Below are 17032 nucleotides of genomic sequence, written 5' to 3'. Positions count from 1 at the left end.
TTCGTTTTAAAAGATGTACGTTAGACGATAATGACTTTGGATGGTACCTGATCCCCGAAAGCAAACACCAAAGAAAGCATTAATCTGAAACACTGAGAGTGTCTGCTTTGGCATTAGAGGTATTGTAACTAAAGGGTGAAGTGTTTGTGGGACTGAAGCAAGACAATTCTGAGTTCTTCTCATCTTCTAAGTTCTCCTATCCCCTGATTAAGTCAGACATTTGCAAAACCTGAAAAATTTTGCTGGCTCAGCACTGAATGACCACACAAACACTTCACTGCACCTGACGTAACAGTGGAAAGCAGGTGTTTAACATGGCCAAATTGAGTTCATCAGCACAGCTCTGACAATCATTGGGTTTTGGAGAACCTCTCAGCATCATTCTGCATTAATCTATTTTCCATTACAGTTATTTAAGTGACTCTTAAATCAGCATTCACTTGGAAAGTCAATCATTGCCTTTGTAAATTATTTTTTTGATGCTCCTCATGTAAGGCATAAACACTTAAATGCTCCCTTCCAGCTTGGGGTGTGTAGTGCTCTCTCCAGCATGCCTACTGCAGCAATATGGTTAAGCAGAGTATTTCCAAAGCATCACTCTTCTTGAATGGTTTTTCAATAACCAAACTATTTTCTCTGTAAAATTTTTTTTTGTTTTGGTTTTTTTTTTGGGTTTTTTTTTTTTTTTGTTTTTTGTTTTTTTTTGTTCTTGTTGTTAAAAAACCACTGGTTCCTCTTCAATTTAACTCTAATTTTATGATCAGGAATCCTGAGCAACAGGAATGCTGAGGTTAATGGATGTAAATTCCTTGATGCACAGTTCCCTCAGGCTGCCTGCCCAGTGTCAGTTGGCTGCTGTGTGCGTGCTGTGTCCCCACCCGCTGACCACACACTGAGACTTTGTGTTGGGTTTTTTCCCTCCCTAAACCAGTTGTTGTGGGCTCCCAGTCTGAGTGGTCAGGACTGATGCAATAATTTTGTGTGCACTCACCTGCAGAGCCCCCTCTGCAAACAAATGCCTGGTACTCATGACAAGCCCAGCTCAGTCTCAGCCAAGGCAGAGCTGAGCACTTCTCAAGGCTCCTGCACACTTTGGTGGTTCATTAGCACAAGACAAGATGCCTGAAGAATACAGAAGGCAGCTTGCCCCCCAGAGAAGTACCTTTTGGCTGGAATGTGTTATTTATAAAGTAATTGTTTGTTAAATTCTGCATCTTATGTCACAGTTTTCTCTATGAGAAGGAAACATTTTGACTTAGACCACTGCAGTTCTCTTGCAGGATTTACCTCACCTATTTAATACAGACAGAATTTCTGTCATTCTTTGCAGAACCAGTACAGTATAAAGACTAAATGTTATTCCAGTTTAAAAAGACATTGACATGATCACAGCCTAATTTCATTTTTCAGTATAATTTAATACCATTTTAGGCCCTCCTTTGAAAATAGGCAGCTCATCCGATTTACTTGTATTGAAATATCAGTTGCTATGTCATAGATTTGAATCAATTTGTTAAGGAGTATTCACCTAACTCCTTCTTGAACTGCATGAAACAGATCACTCACACACTTTTGTGTGCAAGAAGTGTAGCAGGAGAGGCCAAATCTATTAACAAAACACATCCTGAAATTACTCCTGTAATGCTAACAGAAAGGAAATTGTATGAATCATGCTCATGGGAAGGATTTTGTCTTTTCTTTTTAAAGGTGCAGAACGTGTTATTACATTGAAAATGGAAATTCCTGGATCCATGCCACCTCTTATTCAGGAAATGTTGGAGAACTCTGAAGGACATGAACCACTGACACCAACCTCAAATGGAAATACTGCAGAACACAGTCCCAGTATCTCACCTAGTTCAGTGGATAACAGCAGTGTCAGTCAATCCCCTATGGTGGACTAAGACATTTTCCAGCTACTTCAGACATTCCTAATACCTTATGTACAGGGATGAAAAGCAAGAAAACATTTTTACTGCTGCTTAGTTTCTGGACTTAATATATATCTATATATGTATATATATATAGATAAACTCAACAAGGACCAAGAAATTTTCATATGTATCGATGTATACTCCTTGCTGTTTAACTCTTAAACTAGAAAATGCAAACTTTTGAAACTCTAAATCAGCCATTTCATGAAAAAACAAAAAAAAAGTTAAGCTTCTGTTTTCTTCTCTGAACACTCAATATTGCATGGTGACAAGACAGATCTCAGTCTTTAAATTCTGGTTGCATTTCTGATGACTTTGTACATACAAATGTATGGCTGTACTCTCCATACTGGATGTTTGGTGCTTTCCTTTTGTCTCTCATACATAAAATGATCAAGACATCAACCACAGGACATGGACTACTGTACACATCCAGAGAAGGAAGTTGAAAGGACCGTCTGATTTAGTTGAAATATGAAAACTTGTCCCTGCTGCCCTCAGTTTGCATCTCCCTCCTTGTAAAAAGTATACAAAACGTCACTGCCCCAGCAGAAGAGGTATCAGTATCAGCATTAACTGCCAGATCAGTTATTCAGATGTCATTTGTTCCACTGTTAATGTCACTTTAAAGTTTAAAGAAGTGGTTTCTTAGCTGGCTGGTAACCTAGCTCCACAATTACCTGCTCCATTTCGACAGCAATGCTATAGCCTCCAAGGCAGAAACACTTTTCAGTGTTACCATGTTTTTGTTTACTTGTTCACAAGCCATTAGGGAAACTTCATGGGATGATAACCAGCAAACTCACAGCTTTTGAATCGCTGAGTCCAGGGTATTTCCTTAAGAATCAACTGCCAGGAATCAGCTGGGCTTTCCAGCCTTCCAGGTGCTAAGGAAGTACAGCTAGGACTTCCAGAAACACAAGGAGAGAATCTGCCTTCTTGGCCTTGTTAAATCACCATGAAGCAGAGTGAAAACTGTGGTAGAATGGTTAACAGATTTAAAGTGTCAGTTTCTTAGGTTTCATTTAAAGCACTAGTGGATTTTTTTTTATATATTCTAGCAAGTCTGTGATGTACTTTCACTGGCTCTGTTTGTACATTGAGATTGTTTAACAATGCTTTCTATGTTCATATACTGTTTACCTTTTTCCATGGAGTCTCCTGGCAAAGAATAAAATATATTTATTTTAAAAATTGTGTAGAAGTAGTCCCTCTAGCCCAAATTTTCTACACATATATACACACACACTCACAGTAGTTTTCCATTTTTTAATGTTTAAACTTCATTTCAAAAAGCAGGTTTGCTGTTTGCAACCATGACAATTAAAATGTGCTTTAGCACAGCTGTCTAGAACATCTCTACAAGCCAGTCAGACAAATACATGACATTTCAATGAGTAAAAAAGAGCATAAAACTGTAGGTGTAAGAACAAAATGTTAAAATGCCTACACACAATAATAAAAACCATCAATTACATTATCACATAAAATAAGTCAAATGTACAAAAGTTTGCAACAGAGGGGACAAAAGGACAACACAAGATACTTGTTGGAAAACATTTTTGTGCTCTTTGGGCACTTAATTAAACATATCAAAATCATCATCTTCATCAGACTCTGCAAAATATTTCACTTCTTTTCTAGCCCGGCCTGTCCGTGGCTTTGGGGCAGTTTCAGAGGCAAAGCCTGACTGGAAGATTTCCACATCAGAATCCTGGTCAAAAGCAGACTTCTTGGATTTCTTTAGAAAAGAGAAGACAAATTAGTTGTGATGCTTCGTACATTTGCCATTTTAATATTCAGAATTAAATAAAAACCTCTCTAGCATCTGATTGCTAATGACATCTCAGCCCCCAATACCATATTAGCAAATTATAATAAGAACTTAATTTTTATGTAAAGGAATTTGTGAAGTTCTTTTTACAAAAAGAAGAGAGCATAAATGGAACTGACCTTGCTTGGTGTGGACTTGGGTGTTTTCTTCCCAGGGTTGTATTCGCCTTCATTTTCTGAACCAGATGCTTTCCTTTTCTTTGCCCCTCTGCCTTTGCCTAGGTCAGAGATTATGAGTTAACTTTGTTGCCTTTTTTTTTTTTAAATAAACTCCATCAAACTGAAAAACCCCCTAGTGAAGTTACTTTAGTATGTCCACATTTTAAGTTCAAACCCAGTTTACTACTCAAGCTTCTTCACAACAGCAGTATAGTACAGGGTAGTTTTGATTTTCTTAAGTTTTAAATCTTTTCTACTTGTTTTACAGTCACTATTCACCCTGACAGCTCAAGCTGTCTGTTCAAGACAGGGACAAAATTCATGAGATCAGATAACTTCTACACTGAAGCAGAGCTACAAGTCCTTGGTCACCTTCTGCACTGTTTACACAGCATTAATTCACCATTACTATTTAGTAAATTTACTTTTAACCTCAACCATCAACACTGGCACATCCTTTACAGACTCCTCCAATTACACTGCTTGCTGTACTGTGTTGTGAGGACTCAGAGAACTGGGATACCAAAAAATGGTCTTAAAAAGCCAGAAAGTACTACTTACTACAATTACAACCAGAATTTTACTGGCTTGGAAGGAGTTGAGATCAAAGAAAATTAGTAGTATCCAGTAGAATGTAGAATGAAAGACAGTGTGTAGGGGGTGCAGCTATTAAATAAAAGCATTCCCAACAGCGAAAGTCAGATAAAACGTCTAGACATAGTTTGCCAAGAAGTCAATACACTGTATTTGTCACAGGAAAGGCTGAGTAATCTACCAGTGATCAATGTACTCCTAACTTACCACAATTATTGTGGTTCTTACAATAATTGTGAGCCCTGTGCTCCAGAAAGCCCACGTGTGACTCCTACCTTTGGGTGCTGCCGTCTTCTTTGGAATGCCAAATTCTGAATCTGAATCAGAGTTCACAGTTTCCACCTTCTTGGCCTTGGGAGCTCTTTTAGGCTTAGGGGGTGCATCTAGCTTTGCTGTTGGAAGTTAAAAGATACTAAATAAATTCACAAATTGGCTGGACATATTAAATTGTACTAGATACTCCAATTAAAGCACAAATGGCAGACATTAAAACAAGATGAGTGATTTCTGCACTTGGGGAAAACATACTTCAGCTTTTATGCTGGAATTGTGTGGAATAAACAGGTTTCCTGAGTCCTGCTCTGAGAAGGATTGGTGCACCCAGTACTATTCTAGGGTCCTTGGCTAAATACTGTTTCATCTTTTCGAGTACAAAACAGGTTACTAGTAGCTACAGCAGCAACAGAAGTTTTCCAAGTTGGATACTCTGACCATGTCTGGATACATTACAGTGTTTACAAATCCAGCTCTTGTGACATTTTTCCTTCAGGGTGATATGACTGTGGACAGCTTTCCCCAGGATTACTGCAGGAGTTTGGGAGGCAGTGCCTCTGTCAACACTGACATTGCTTTCTGTCAATCTCAGTGAAAAGGAACTCTGGAAAATGCTGAAAGGGAGAGGAAAGGAACTTAATTTCTTCATTTCCTGGTGAATTTCAATTAGTGCTACACAACTAATCTGGCTGTCTTTAAAAGATGGTCATTGGAATGTTCCCACAATGGGTGTCAAGGGATAGAATCATGGAATTATTTAGGTCAGAGAAGACCCTTAAGATCATCAGATCATGTGTTCTGTAGGCTTACAGATGAGTGAGTCTTGCAGAAACCTCAGATACACACCTGACCTAGCCTCTGTCAGCCATAGATGCCTCAGACATGTACAAACACTCCAGATACCAGGAATGTGGACATTTGTGAGAGCTCAAATATCATTTATGGGATCATAAGGGGAATGTGTCTGGAGAACAAGAGAGTGTCTCCACAAGCATTTTAGTTATCAAGCCTTGAACTGCAGAAAGAGAGGTACAACACACTGCCAGAGACAGTGGATTTGTTCTTCGCTGGAAACAGAGCCCGATACCACTGGGTAACTCCTGTGAAGTCTGTCCAAGGGACAGCAAACTTCCTAGCTGTTACCTGGTAGCTAATGGAATAGTCCAGAACACTGACTTCCCTCTGTACTAAATATAGGGGGATTCTCATCTGCCACTTTAACTTACACCCCTAATGGCTGCACAAGTGTGAAGATCTCTTGACAGCAGCTTGATGGCAAATCAGCTCAGTCAAGCTCTCCACTCCGTAGCATGACAGGCAACAGAGTGTGCAGCACAATCAATGTGCACAGCTCTCAAGAAGCTCAAATGTTTGGCAGGAAGTCCAGGTATGGTATCAGTCCCACAGGTGATGCAAAGAGTACGTCTTACTGCTAGAATCTCAGCTGCTGGGCTGTTCAAAGCTGTTCAAGCTGAGCAGCTGCTTATCAAGAGTTAGCCTGCTTTTCAAATTTCCCTTAGGCTTTACTATAAAGCCCCAAAACCACAGACAGCTCAAATAGTCATGGAAAAGTTCAGCTGTCTCTTGGATCCTCTGTAGTGAACAGCAGAGGTCAAGAGATATCATCCCAAGTTAATCAGAGTCTGAAGTCACAGAAAATCAAACAACTCCAGAACAATTGTTTCAACCACACATAATAAGCACTCCCAGTGTGAGGGTGAGTGGGTGGAATATTACACTTCCAGAAAATGGGTTCTAAGGAGGCTGCTGCCAAGTCCATGAAGATGGACTTAGAATCAAAGAGACTATGAAAAGGGTAACCAGGATTAGCCCTGAACTGTCCAGCTATGATGATAAAAGTGTGGTCATGTCTGATATGGGCAGAAGAGATGAAAACTGGTGAAAGCAACCTGTATTGTTGCCATGCACTGAGAAGGAGAGTGCCCCTAAGGCTAGCTACTCTGACAAAAACTTAACTCTTGCTTGAAAGAGAGCCTATTTATACCTATTCTTTGCATGTGTACAGATTAATCAGAAACTCAGAAACAGATCACAGCTGTATTTTAAGGTTTCAAGTTGGGCCAATGACAATTCACTCAGAAAGAGAGGGAGAAAGATTAAATGTTAAATTGCATCCATGCCTGGCTACTGCATATAGAGTTCACTCTTCCATTTGCTGCAGTACAGAAATTCAATATAAAAGACTACTCTATTAGAGATCTGCTATTTCTGTATGCAGTCTTTATTTACTGTACTACAGAACACTAGCAACAACTGGAAGTGTTTGAGAAGTATTCAGGCATTCACTGTTTTGAACTGTTACCAAATTAGAATTGACACAATGGATCAAGAAATAGATTAGAAATAGGGAGGCAATGGGGGAAAGGCTGAAAAGATGCTGCAGTTCACTAGTGGCTAATATAGAAAACAAGATTTTTTTTTTCTCATTTTTAAGAGAAGAAGTTAACTATTATAAGTGGCTGCTTTCCTGTCAATATCCTTGAAGTACCTTTTTACAGAAGAATTAATATATTAAACTCACCTGCAAGTTGGTCAACAGAAGTTTTAAAAAAACAAAGGCCTCAGCATCACAGGGAAAAAATGCTTCAAGATGACAGGTCTAAATGCTGACTAATAACTGAAAGAATTTATACCTCTGAAGTCTGAGGAGTCTCTCATCCTCTGTTTCAAGAGGAAAAAGTGATAGACTTCTATGCTGGCTTTGGCTGGGACAGAGTTCATTTTCTTCATTGTAGGTGGTATGGGACTATGTTTTGTATTTGGGCTGGAGATGATGTTGACTGTGCAGGGATATTTTGTTGCTGCTGACACAAAGTCAAGGCCTTTTCTGCTTCTCACTTCTCACAGCTGCTTCCCACTGACCCAAGAGCTATTCCATACCTCCTGGTATCATGCTCCACTTTACTTATCCCCTGAAGCTAAAAACCTCCCATTAGTTAAACTATTGAATGCTGAACCACCACCTTCAGATGTGGAAGGCTTGAAGTTCCAAGTAGCTAGTTGAAAGAAACAAATAAATATTATTAAGGAGCTGGAGAAAGTTCATACCCTATTGCTGAATTTCACTGAGCTCAAAACAAATGAAAGCAGTTCCCACTTTGAAGACTGAACAGACAATGCAACGGTGAAGATGATGACTTTCAAATAATAGGACTGGCCTCCAGGCCAATTCTATACATACCCTTTTTAGCAGCTACTGTTTTACTTGGAATTTTCTCTGTTTGTTTTGGGGCAAAAGATGATGAGAAAACAGGAGCAGAATCCTCGTCATCACTGTCCAATTTTGTTGTATCTACAATCACAGAGTAAGTATAGAATAAGATCCAAACACAGCATATACTGATTACATCAATATTAATTATAGTAAAAGTTAATCTAAAGTAAGTGTTTGTGATGCTACAGCTATGGATGTACTGCAACTTCCTCACCTATGATACAAGCTTTGTTCCTCTAAAGAACAGAACTTCCTTCACTTTTCCCCTTTTTAAAGAGGGAGGATGTGGACATCCTTCCTGTGCAACTACTCTGTGAAGTTTGTGTGTACCATTCCCCAAAATATCCCATTATTAGTTGCTATAAAAATGAAACAGAACTATGAAAACAATCTCACCATCATCCGTCTTCTGAGAGTAAGACGGAAAAGAGAAGATGTTCCCAAAATCTTGATTTTTCTTGACTTGAGATATTTTTCTACTTTAAAGGGGGAAAAAAAGGGAATTATATGAGTTACATCAAGCACATACTGAAGTACGTGGAATCATAATATCCATACAAAATTTAAATCCTGTTTGAACATTTCCAGCATTTTTGTATCTGCCTGTTGCAGTCAAACCCTTAAAACTGACATCCAGTCAAGAACTCCAGGCATTGAAAATTAACAGAATTACATTTTTCAATAGTTCTCTATACCAGACTAGCAGAAGACAGAAAACAGAACCTTTAAAACCACAGTTTAACAGATGATATTACAGACAGTGTATCATAACTATTTTTATATGTTATTATATTATTCTTTTAAATCATGAGTCACCCCTGCATAGGTCAGTTGCAAGGCTGAGATACACTTGAATTCCTCCACATTTTATTTTTCATGGTGCATGTAGAGCAATAAACAGGCTGATGTTTCTCAGTTTTGTTCAGACACTTCTGCATTGAAAAAAATATTAATAAAGAAATCCTCCTGAGTTACAGTACTTACTCTGGAGATGGCTTTGATTTGGCTGGGGAGAAGTCATACTCATCTTTTTCTAAACTGTCTGAAGGAACAAATTCATCCTCTCTGTCATTTGTAACTGGAGAGGCTTTTACTTTGAGCTCATCCAAATCATTGTTATTGTTGGCATCATCATCATCGTCAGCATCATCTTCTTCTTCTGAGAAGTCAAAAGTGTACTTGGGCCTCTCCGCTGAGAAAATCACACAGGTACACAATTCAGGAGAGTTCTTTATGTTATATAATACAGAAAATATACAAATCAAAGTGGAAGTCAGTTAACAATCCCTGCCTCAGAGTACACAAGACAAAAGAGTGGTGGATAATAAATTTGTTCCAGCCTGAAAGAATAAAGGGCTGAAAAGAATAAAAAATAATTTAGATGTTAGCAAACATCCAATATCTCTTGTGGCTTGCCCAGACACCTTCAGACATTGTGCATCAGTACTTTTAAAGGATGAGAATCCTTCACTTAAAATTGAAGCTTTCTTGAATCTACCATTTGAGCATTCTTCCTGATTTTCCAGAATCTATGTAGGGTTTTTTTAAACCATCACATACTTATATATTTTCCAAACTTTCAGTCTTGGTTTTAATGGAGTGCTCAGAATTTTTTTGATAACTTTTTACTTGCCTCTTAGGCCTAACTTGGCAATGTAATTGTATCAGAGTAATTTTTTTGATTGTAAGAATATTGTCTTGTCTGTTTCTTCTATAGTTCACTAGTTTAGTGCGTAATTTCTATTCTACTGTTTAGAATAGGGGACAAGATTTCTGGTCCAAATTACAAATCTTTCATAAGAAATTCCAAATCTTGACATTAAGAGTATTCTTCACACAGTGAAGAAAATATAATGCAAGTTACTTGTAGGCAATAAAGTCCTAAAGGAAATCCTATGGATTTCCTAAGGAAAATGTGGCTTTGTAGTTGAAACTTTCAGTCACAATACACAATTCACAAAATCTTGAGTACCTGCAGCTCTCCTAAGCAGAGAGTCTCTTGGAATAATCACAGGCTCATTTTCTTCTAAATCACTTTCAGACTTGGATTCATCATCTGACCATGGGTTTCGTTTCTTCACTTTTTTTGCACTGGATTTTGTAGATGATGGTGTCCTTCTTACCCTGGCACCTGCCAAAAGTAAAAACATTTACTTCAGTCAGGTTAAAAAATATTTTCAACTTTTCTAATGGTTTACAAATTTAGCATAAATTTTCATCTTAAGAAGTTCTCCTTTAAATGCTGTAAATTTTCTTCTCCTCCCTGAAGGAAGATTTAACATGAAATTATTTCACACAGAACCAGACCGACCGGCTGCTGCCAAAGAAATTTGTTTTCTGACTGAAAAGCTAAGTCTCTAATTTTATGTTTTGACATTAAATTTGTGTTTCTTTAAAGGTTGCTAGAGTTTACCAGGAAAAGAATGTGCAGTTTTCCATTGTTCAGGGAACATGATCAGAAACAGTTATTGGACAAATACAACAAACATAGGAAGCAGAGGATGTCCTATTGTGGGGAGGGGTAAAAATGTGGTCTGTTAATTGCAGGGCAAGCTCAGGTCAAGCCCTGGATCAACAGTGGCTGTGAGAGATTTGAGCTGCACATAGACAAGTCAGTCATAACTGTACCCAGTAAATCTACTCAGGCTGGATAATCCCCTGAATAATTAAAACCAGATCTTATCTCAGAATAATTATTTGTGTAACCACTTTTTTTTCCTTTCTTCTGAAAAAATAAACCCCCTCATACCTTCTCTTCTGTCTCCAGCTTTCTTTTTTTGTTGCTGCCTCCCTGTTACTGTGTATTTCTCAAACAGCAATAATAACTTCCCACTAGCAGAGGAAATGGGGAAGTGAGCATTGGTCATCTGCCAAGCCATAGCACCCACAACTTTCTGAAAGTCAGAATGACTGAATACATCAATAGAAAAATACATTTATTTAATCAAGTTCTACAATCTATACCATTATTCAGACTGAGGGGCTGAAGGTGACTGCCCTGTCCTTCAATATCAAAGAGCACACAAACTAGACATTTCAGTTTGAAAGGAATTAGACTCATTACGTAAAAATAATCTATTTTTCTATATACTAATTTGAATATTTAGACCCCCCCACCCCCGCAAATGAAATGCAGAAAATGTAAGATCCATCACCCCCAGGAAAGTAGCATAAACAAAGAAATTTCAGAGTACTTTCAAATATTTCATTTTAGGGAAGAAAACTAGATGAAATAGTGATTATTGTGCTGTATTTCCCTTCTCTCACAGTGTTAAAAATGCATTTCATGCCCAGTAAATACTCAGCTAAGGTGAACTATGGCTGTGCAAGGGTCTTACCAGGCTCTTTCTTCTCTCTCTTGGGTTTAGGGGTTTTAGCTGCTGCAGCTGATGCATTCAGTGAGTCATCCCCACCACCCTCAGCTGGTACACTACCAAACTCTTCATCAAATTCCATTTTTATTGCCAGAGAATCAGTTTCACCCTAAAATTACAAAATAAAATAATTTACACCTTTATATTTCAAGATTGAACTGGAACAGTTTTGCAGATGATAATAAATGGATGTAGACTAGTATATTGACATTTGTTGAATAGTCTTGGAAAGAAGTTATCTCAATAACAATATCTGAACAATAAGCAGTCTCAAGAGGTTTGCAAACGTAAAAGAAATCCAGTACAAATTTCTTCTGCACTAGGTCAGCAAAACAGTGCAAATACAGCACCAGTGATGATCTGGCAATTTGGATTTATGTTACTGAAATAGAAAAATACACCAGTTAAATAATAAATAATTTTACTCTAGCCGTCATTTTGGTTTACCTTTTTCTTTTTCAGCAATTTCCTGCTGGCATCAGCTTTCATGGCAGATGTAATCTGTGGAACTATTCTTCTTCCAAATGGTGATGGCATGGTCTCTTCCAGCTGGAGTTTCTTCATCTTGGGTTTCCCAACTTTGCCTTTTATTGGTTTGCCAACCATGCCAGCCAGAATGTCTTCTCTTTCCTGTGCTTCTACTTTCTAACAAACAAGGGGAGCCAGGAGGGGGGAAGCACATTATTTCTTAGTGAGTACAAAGTGGAACATGTATTTAAGATTCAGCTCCTTTTTACATGGAGGATAAGGCTCCCCTTAATTCTCACTTGAACTGGGACACAATTTTCAGTTCTGGAACCGTGTCCACTTAATCTGGTAAATTCATTACCCTGTAGAGCTAAAAACTACACTTTCATTCAAGGATAAATTCAAACTTTTGGACGCTGCTACACTGAAAAATATTTCTTCTATCAAGTTTCTATTTCACAAGTTTGTGTCTGGTTCTGTTGTACATTTCCATTATTTCAGCCTTTAATTTACACATTTAGTTTTGAACTGTGTCGCTTCAAAAGATTGCACCAGCCTTTTTCAGACAACATGGAAAACTGAGGTTCAGCAGGTTATTCACCAAAGGGATTTGATCTTTTTTCCAGAATTATAGATAAGGCAAACTAAGGACCCCTCATACAGTATTTATAGTCTACACACTTCATTCCTGAATGTACAGTTTTGAATTTGGTAATCCTTACTGCTTTACAAAAAATTAGATAATGTAGAACTATTGTAATTTTTACCATTACCAGTTACTACTCACAGGTTTTTGTGCCATTTCAAAACTAATTTTCTCCTGGTTATTTTTCTTTTAATATCACTGACTTGGAAAAAACATTGAACTGGGTAGATTCAAGAAACAATCCCTAAGAAACACTACTGAGAACACAGATATCTCCTACTAATTTCCCAGTTACCATTATATTGTGTATCTGCTTTTGATTAAAATTGTAGTATTCACTAATTATTTTTCTTAAATTTTAATAATTTTATTAGTTAGCATTTTTAATTAAATTAATATGAATTTCATGTTTTAGAAATATATATAAAGTAAAACATACTTCAAGCTCTTCAACAAAGGCTGCTAGATCTTCTTTCCAGAGGTCTGAAGGAGATTTCCTTTTAAGATCATTTAGTTCTCTCTCCTAAAACATGAAAGTAGTATAGAGACTGTAAGTACAACTAAAGCAAATGCCACTGAAGACTGAACATTCCCCAGAGGCACATCAGCAATTCCTGTGCCATTTCAGAACAAGCCTTCCAGGTGTACCAACCTTGGAATCTCTCTGCTTGATCAACTCTTCCACCTTCTCTTTTGTGAGTGACCACAGGGACATGTTCAAAATGTAGTTGAAGTCAGGGCCAGAGGCTGGACCAGAAGCAGAGGAAGCATCATCATTTGCATTCTGGGAGTCCTCCTCTTCTGCTGCCTGAGGTGAAATATTCCCAATTACAGGTATTAGTGATCTTAGCTCTGTGCATGATCTGTGACACTGCTCCAAAGCACCACCACAGAGCAGCAAGGTGTGCCCTCACAGATTCAATAACCTGAACATTTTCTGGACCTTTCCAAAAGGCCATGTTCCTGTGACCTTCTAGAGCTGATTATTTAATAATTTGATTTAAGAAAACAAGTTGAACCTCTGCTAGAGCCTTGTATGCTGCTGGCTGCAGATACTGGTGCCACCCCACTTGTCTCTCAGGGCTGAGACCTTTGTCGTTTGGGTACTCATGGATACCTGTTCCTTTAGAAAATGAGCTGGTATCAAAGCCCCAGATGTGCAAACTGGGGTTTGAAAGTAGATCAAAATTTTCCTAAATAACAGTTCTGCTTTAAAATAGAAATAATTCCATAGAGTTAAAATACAGCATTAAAAAAATAAATGTGAAATTAAATCAAATAGCTAAAACAGTGGCAAAGACACGGAAAAAGGGTGAATGACAGAAATTCAAAGCTGCTTTTCAAAGGAGTTCCATCTGCCCATAGTAATGCCCAAAGCAATGTAACTTTGAAATTAAACTCATCATCTCTCCCTTTTGGAACAATAAAAACTGGTTGGTTTTAAAAAAGCATAAACAAATATAGGTCAAGGTCATTATTAAATTTACTACAGTAAATTTAAAAGTCATAGCTTTATAATATCCATGTTTCTTTACAGAAAAGCAATTAATAAGTTATGTAGAAATAATTACATTTAGCAATTAGTTGTATGTGTGGGGTAACTGATGCAGCACTTTCTGTATAAGCCAATCAGAAATCAAGTTGCCAGTTTTGATTTGGGTACATTAAGAAATTCAGTCCTCTGCAATCTCATTTTTCAGACTTGTACTACCTAGTTTTCATCTAAGCATTATCCATATAAAATACCAGTATTATGTGACTTTATTTTCAGGTAAGTTTTATGTTTTTTGGTTTTTTTTAATGGGAGCCAATAAGGAGTAAAGAATAATGCTTTTGAAGTGCTATGTGTGTGTTATAAATTAAGTTAGACTACTAGAAAAGAAGCAGTATCATTTATAACAGTAACAACATCATCTATATCTCGAGTATTACCTTTTCCTGTGCTTCTTTCCAGGCTTTTACTGGGTCAGATTCATAACCTCTCTGGACCAACATCTGAATCAAATCTCTTTTTGATCTGTTCTCTACAAGATACGCACAAACACAGAGGAGGGGAGGAAAAAAAAAAAAAGGAAAGTCAGTGTCATGAAAATCTTACATGCAAGTATTTTCTACTATACTTATCTTCCTCCACTGTTAATAATTTTAAATTCTGCTTACTCACCAATGGTAATTTTTCCTTGTATCTTCTCCAGGATGAAACGAGCTTGGTTGTTCAGCTTGGTGGACTCTGCGCCCAGCATTCCCACAAGCCACTCCTTGCGCAGGCTGTAATAATGTAACCGCAGATCAAAGAACTCCTTCAAGATGTCCTGCACAGTTTCGTACTTCTTCAAGCACCCCATGTGATCAAACAGCACCTAGAAAATACATGATAGACTTGAGAGAGGCTGCATAACTCAAACTTTGTTAGCCCTTGTGTAAGTGTTCAGTTCTACTGCGCGTATAAAAGCACCATGCAAAAAGTGGCATTTTGAGGAGTGTGAACTCAAACCTCACTTCAGAGCTATACAGCACAGAGCTGGATGGTCTTTATTTTTATTCAAAAGTAGATTTAGTAGATTTATTTTTATTCAAAAGTAGATTTAGGATGACATTTATGGCAGTACAATCAAACAAAAAGACAGCTATATAGAGAAATATGCCTGAATTCACTTGAATGACTAATTTTATCTACATATTAAATCACAAGTTCAGCAGCAAGTGATGATTCACAACTATTTAATGTAACAGTTGCAAAGCTTAATAATCCTTAATAATCTTTTAATTCAGCTGTGAAATCTGTCACTTTTCAGCTGTGAAAACTACCATCCTTCAAGTTCAAGCACAAAGTAAGAAATCATTTTTACTTGATAAGTGGAATCAATCCTGTCTGGCTTTTGACATCTCCAGTTTAGACATTTATAGGTGAACTAGTCACCCTCGGTGCCCTCCATAGTCAACTGAAAGAAATAAACCCCTCTAAGGGATAATTCATCTATCCAAAATAGCTATCTGGGAGCTGGGGGACAATGGCCAAGCTCACATAACTTTTTAAGGTTCTTACACTAGGGCAGATTAATTTCTACACAGGTACAGAAAGCAGCCCTTATAATTTATTATTTATTTTTGCAGGCAGAAAATGCAGGAATTGCAGCTGCAAAACATTTTGTAATCTGTGAAATGTAAAACTGACAACAGATTCTCACAGTAGTTCCTACAGTTGTTTAAATATGTGAGAAATACCATCACCCTGATTTGGTAGATTGGCTTTTCAAGTACAACCTAGAAAATTAGTTGAGCAAGAACTGTTTCCTTTTCCAATTCTATAGTCATCCATTTATTTTTAACCTATTTTTACACTTTCAATATACAAAGCAATCGCAACAATAATGGTATTTGTGTCTTGTGATAATATCTGAAAGTAGCATCTGCCATAAATAAACCAGAACTGGTTTTTCATTATCTGTAAAGACAGGATGTTTGGAAATCTTTGCCGAAATTGACTTACATTCAAATCCCTCTCAGAATAGACATACCTGTATATTTATTCATATTCTTAGTAATTTACAGCACTATTATGTCTTCAGCAGCTTAAGAACAGTGTTTGCTATACCTTACCACCTAAAATTGGATTTATGCTGGTGGAAACATTGGATCATTTAACTCATATTAGAGAAGTAACAGTCCTGTAGAAAGTGCAATTTTGAAAATGTAATTTGTCTAAAGTTTAAAACTCAAATCTAATTATAATATGGCAGAAAATTATTTGTATGATCTACTTTACATTAACCACTTTTGGTTCGCTGCACAGGAAATTTTCAATTACAGGAAGGCAACCACCCCAGGCCTGTCTTATTTGAAAGAGTCATCATAAAATGGATTTGCTTATTCATACTGACTTAATATTGGTCATCATTACAGTTTTCTACTATTGAAACAATTTCAAATACACAATGCACTGTTCAATACCAAGAACCAAAGTATACTACAAAAACATTTGATTTTACAACAGGCAACAGTAGGGATTCTAATAGCCAAACATGAAAAAGTTACCATAGAATTACAAGTAAGACTTGTTTGAAGCTTAAAGACTTTGTGCAATCCAGCAGCTTCTGCCTGTGCAAGCTTTTCTTCTGTCATTTTCACAACAAATTTCACAGTTGTATCAGTGTGGTATTCCTTATAGTCAGAAATTAATGCTGGAGTTTTTTCAGTCCCATTCAACATAGGTTCCAGAACCTGTTCTTTGTACACCTGTTGAAAACAGGGCAGCAAAAAACAGAACCATGTGAAATGCCTTAAAACTGCAAACCCAATGAACAACATAAACTTCCAAAGCTCTGTGCATTACATCTGATACCAGTTATAACTCACAGAACCAGTATAACCTGCGAAATGCAGGCCAAGAGTAGCACAAACACAAGAGGCAGAAACCAGGACAGAAAAGGCTACTGTAAAGTGGATTAAGCAGGAGAAGCAGGTGTTCTATGTAGCATGGACAGCTGACAGCACAGAGAACCATCTTCTACAAAAG

The 17032-nt window shown here is 37.4% G+C and overlaps 2 protein-coding genes across 11 annotated transcripts in view; one reads left to right on the top strand and one right to left on the bottom strand.

Annotated features, from left to right (window-relative positions):
- Positions 1-3128, top strand: part of RARB (retinoic acid receptor beta) — a 320022-nt gene extending 316894 nt beyond the window's left edge. For all 9 annotated transcript variants that reach the window (XM_077787082.1, XM_021538080.3, XM_021538079.3 and 6 more), the window contains one exon: positions 1708-3128. In XM_077787082.1, the coding sequence (XP_077643208.1) occupies positions 1708-1904 (197 nt within the window). In that variant the 3' untranslated portion in view covers positions 1905-3128. The remainder of the gene's footprint in view (positions 1-1707) is intronic.
- Positions 3129-3189: 61 nt separating this feature from the next.
- The window catches only part of TOP2B (DNA topoisomerase II beta), a 58597-nt gene continuing 44754 nt past the window's right edge, over positions 3190-17032 (bottom strand). The window contains exons 23-36 of one of the 2 annotated variants that reach the window (XM_021538075.2): positions 16552-16752; positions 14681-14876; positions 14449-14540; positions 13169-13324; positions 12956-13039; positions 11850-12047; positions 11367-11511; positions 10001-10159; positions 9013-9220; positions 8425-8504; positions 7996-8106; positions 4796-4912; positions 3888-3985; positions 3190-3675 (exon numbers count right to left, since the gene is read on the bottom strand). In XM_021538075.2, coding sequence (XP_021393750.1) covers positions 3514-3675; positions 3888-3985; positions 4796-4912; positions 7996-8106; positions 8425-8504; positions 9013-9220; positions 10001-10159; positions 11367-11511; positions 11850-12047; positions 12956-13039; positions 13169-13324; positions 14449-14540; positions 14681-14876; positions 16552-16752 — 2007 coding nt within the window. In that variant the 3' untranslated portion in view covers positions 3190-3513. Of the gene's footprint in view, positions 3676-3887; positions 3986-4795; positions 4913-7995; positions 8107-8424; positions 8508-9012; positions 9221-10000; positions 10160-11366; positions 11512-11849; positions 12048-12955; positions 13040-13168; positions 13325-14448; positions 14541-14680; positions 14877-16551; positions 16753-17032 lie in introns of both variants that reach the window. The other variant, XM_021538074.3, reaches the window with a different exon arrangement.

The sequence above is a fragment of the Lonchura striata genome, chromosome 1 (assembly GCF_046129695.1).
Source record: "Lonchura striata isolate bLonStr1 chromosome 1, bLonStr1.mat, whole genome shotgun sequence".
Lineage (NCBI taxonomy): Eukaryota > Metazoa > Chordata > Aves > Passeriformes > Estrildidae > Lonchura > Lonchura striata.
Note: the sequence above shows the minus strand (reverse complement) of the source record. Positions and strands in the feature narration are given on the sequence as shown.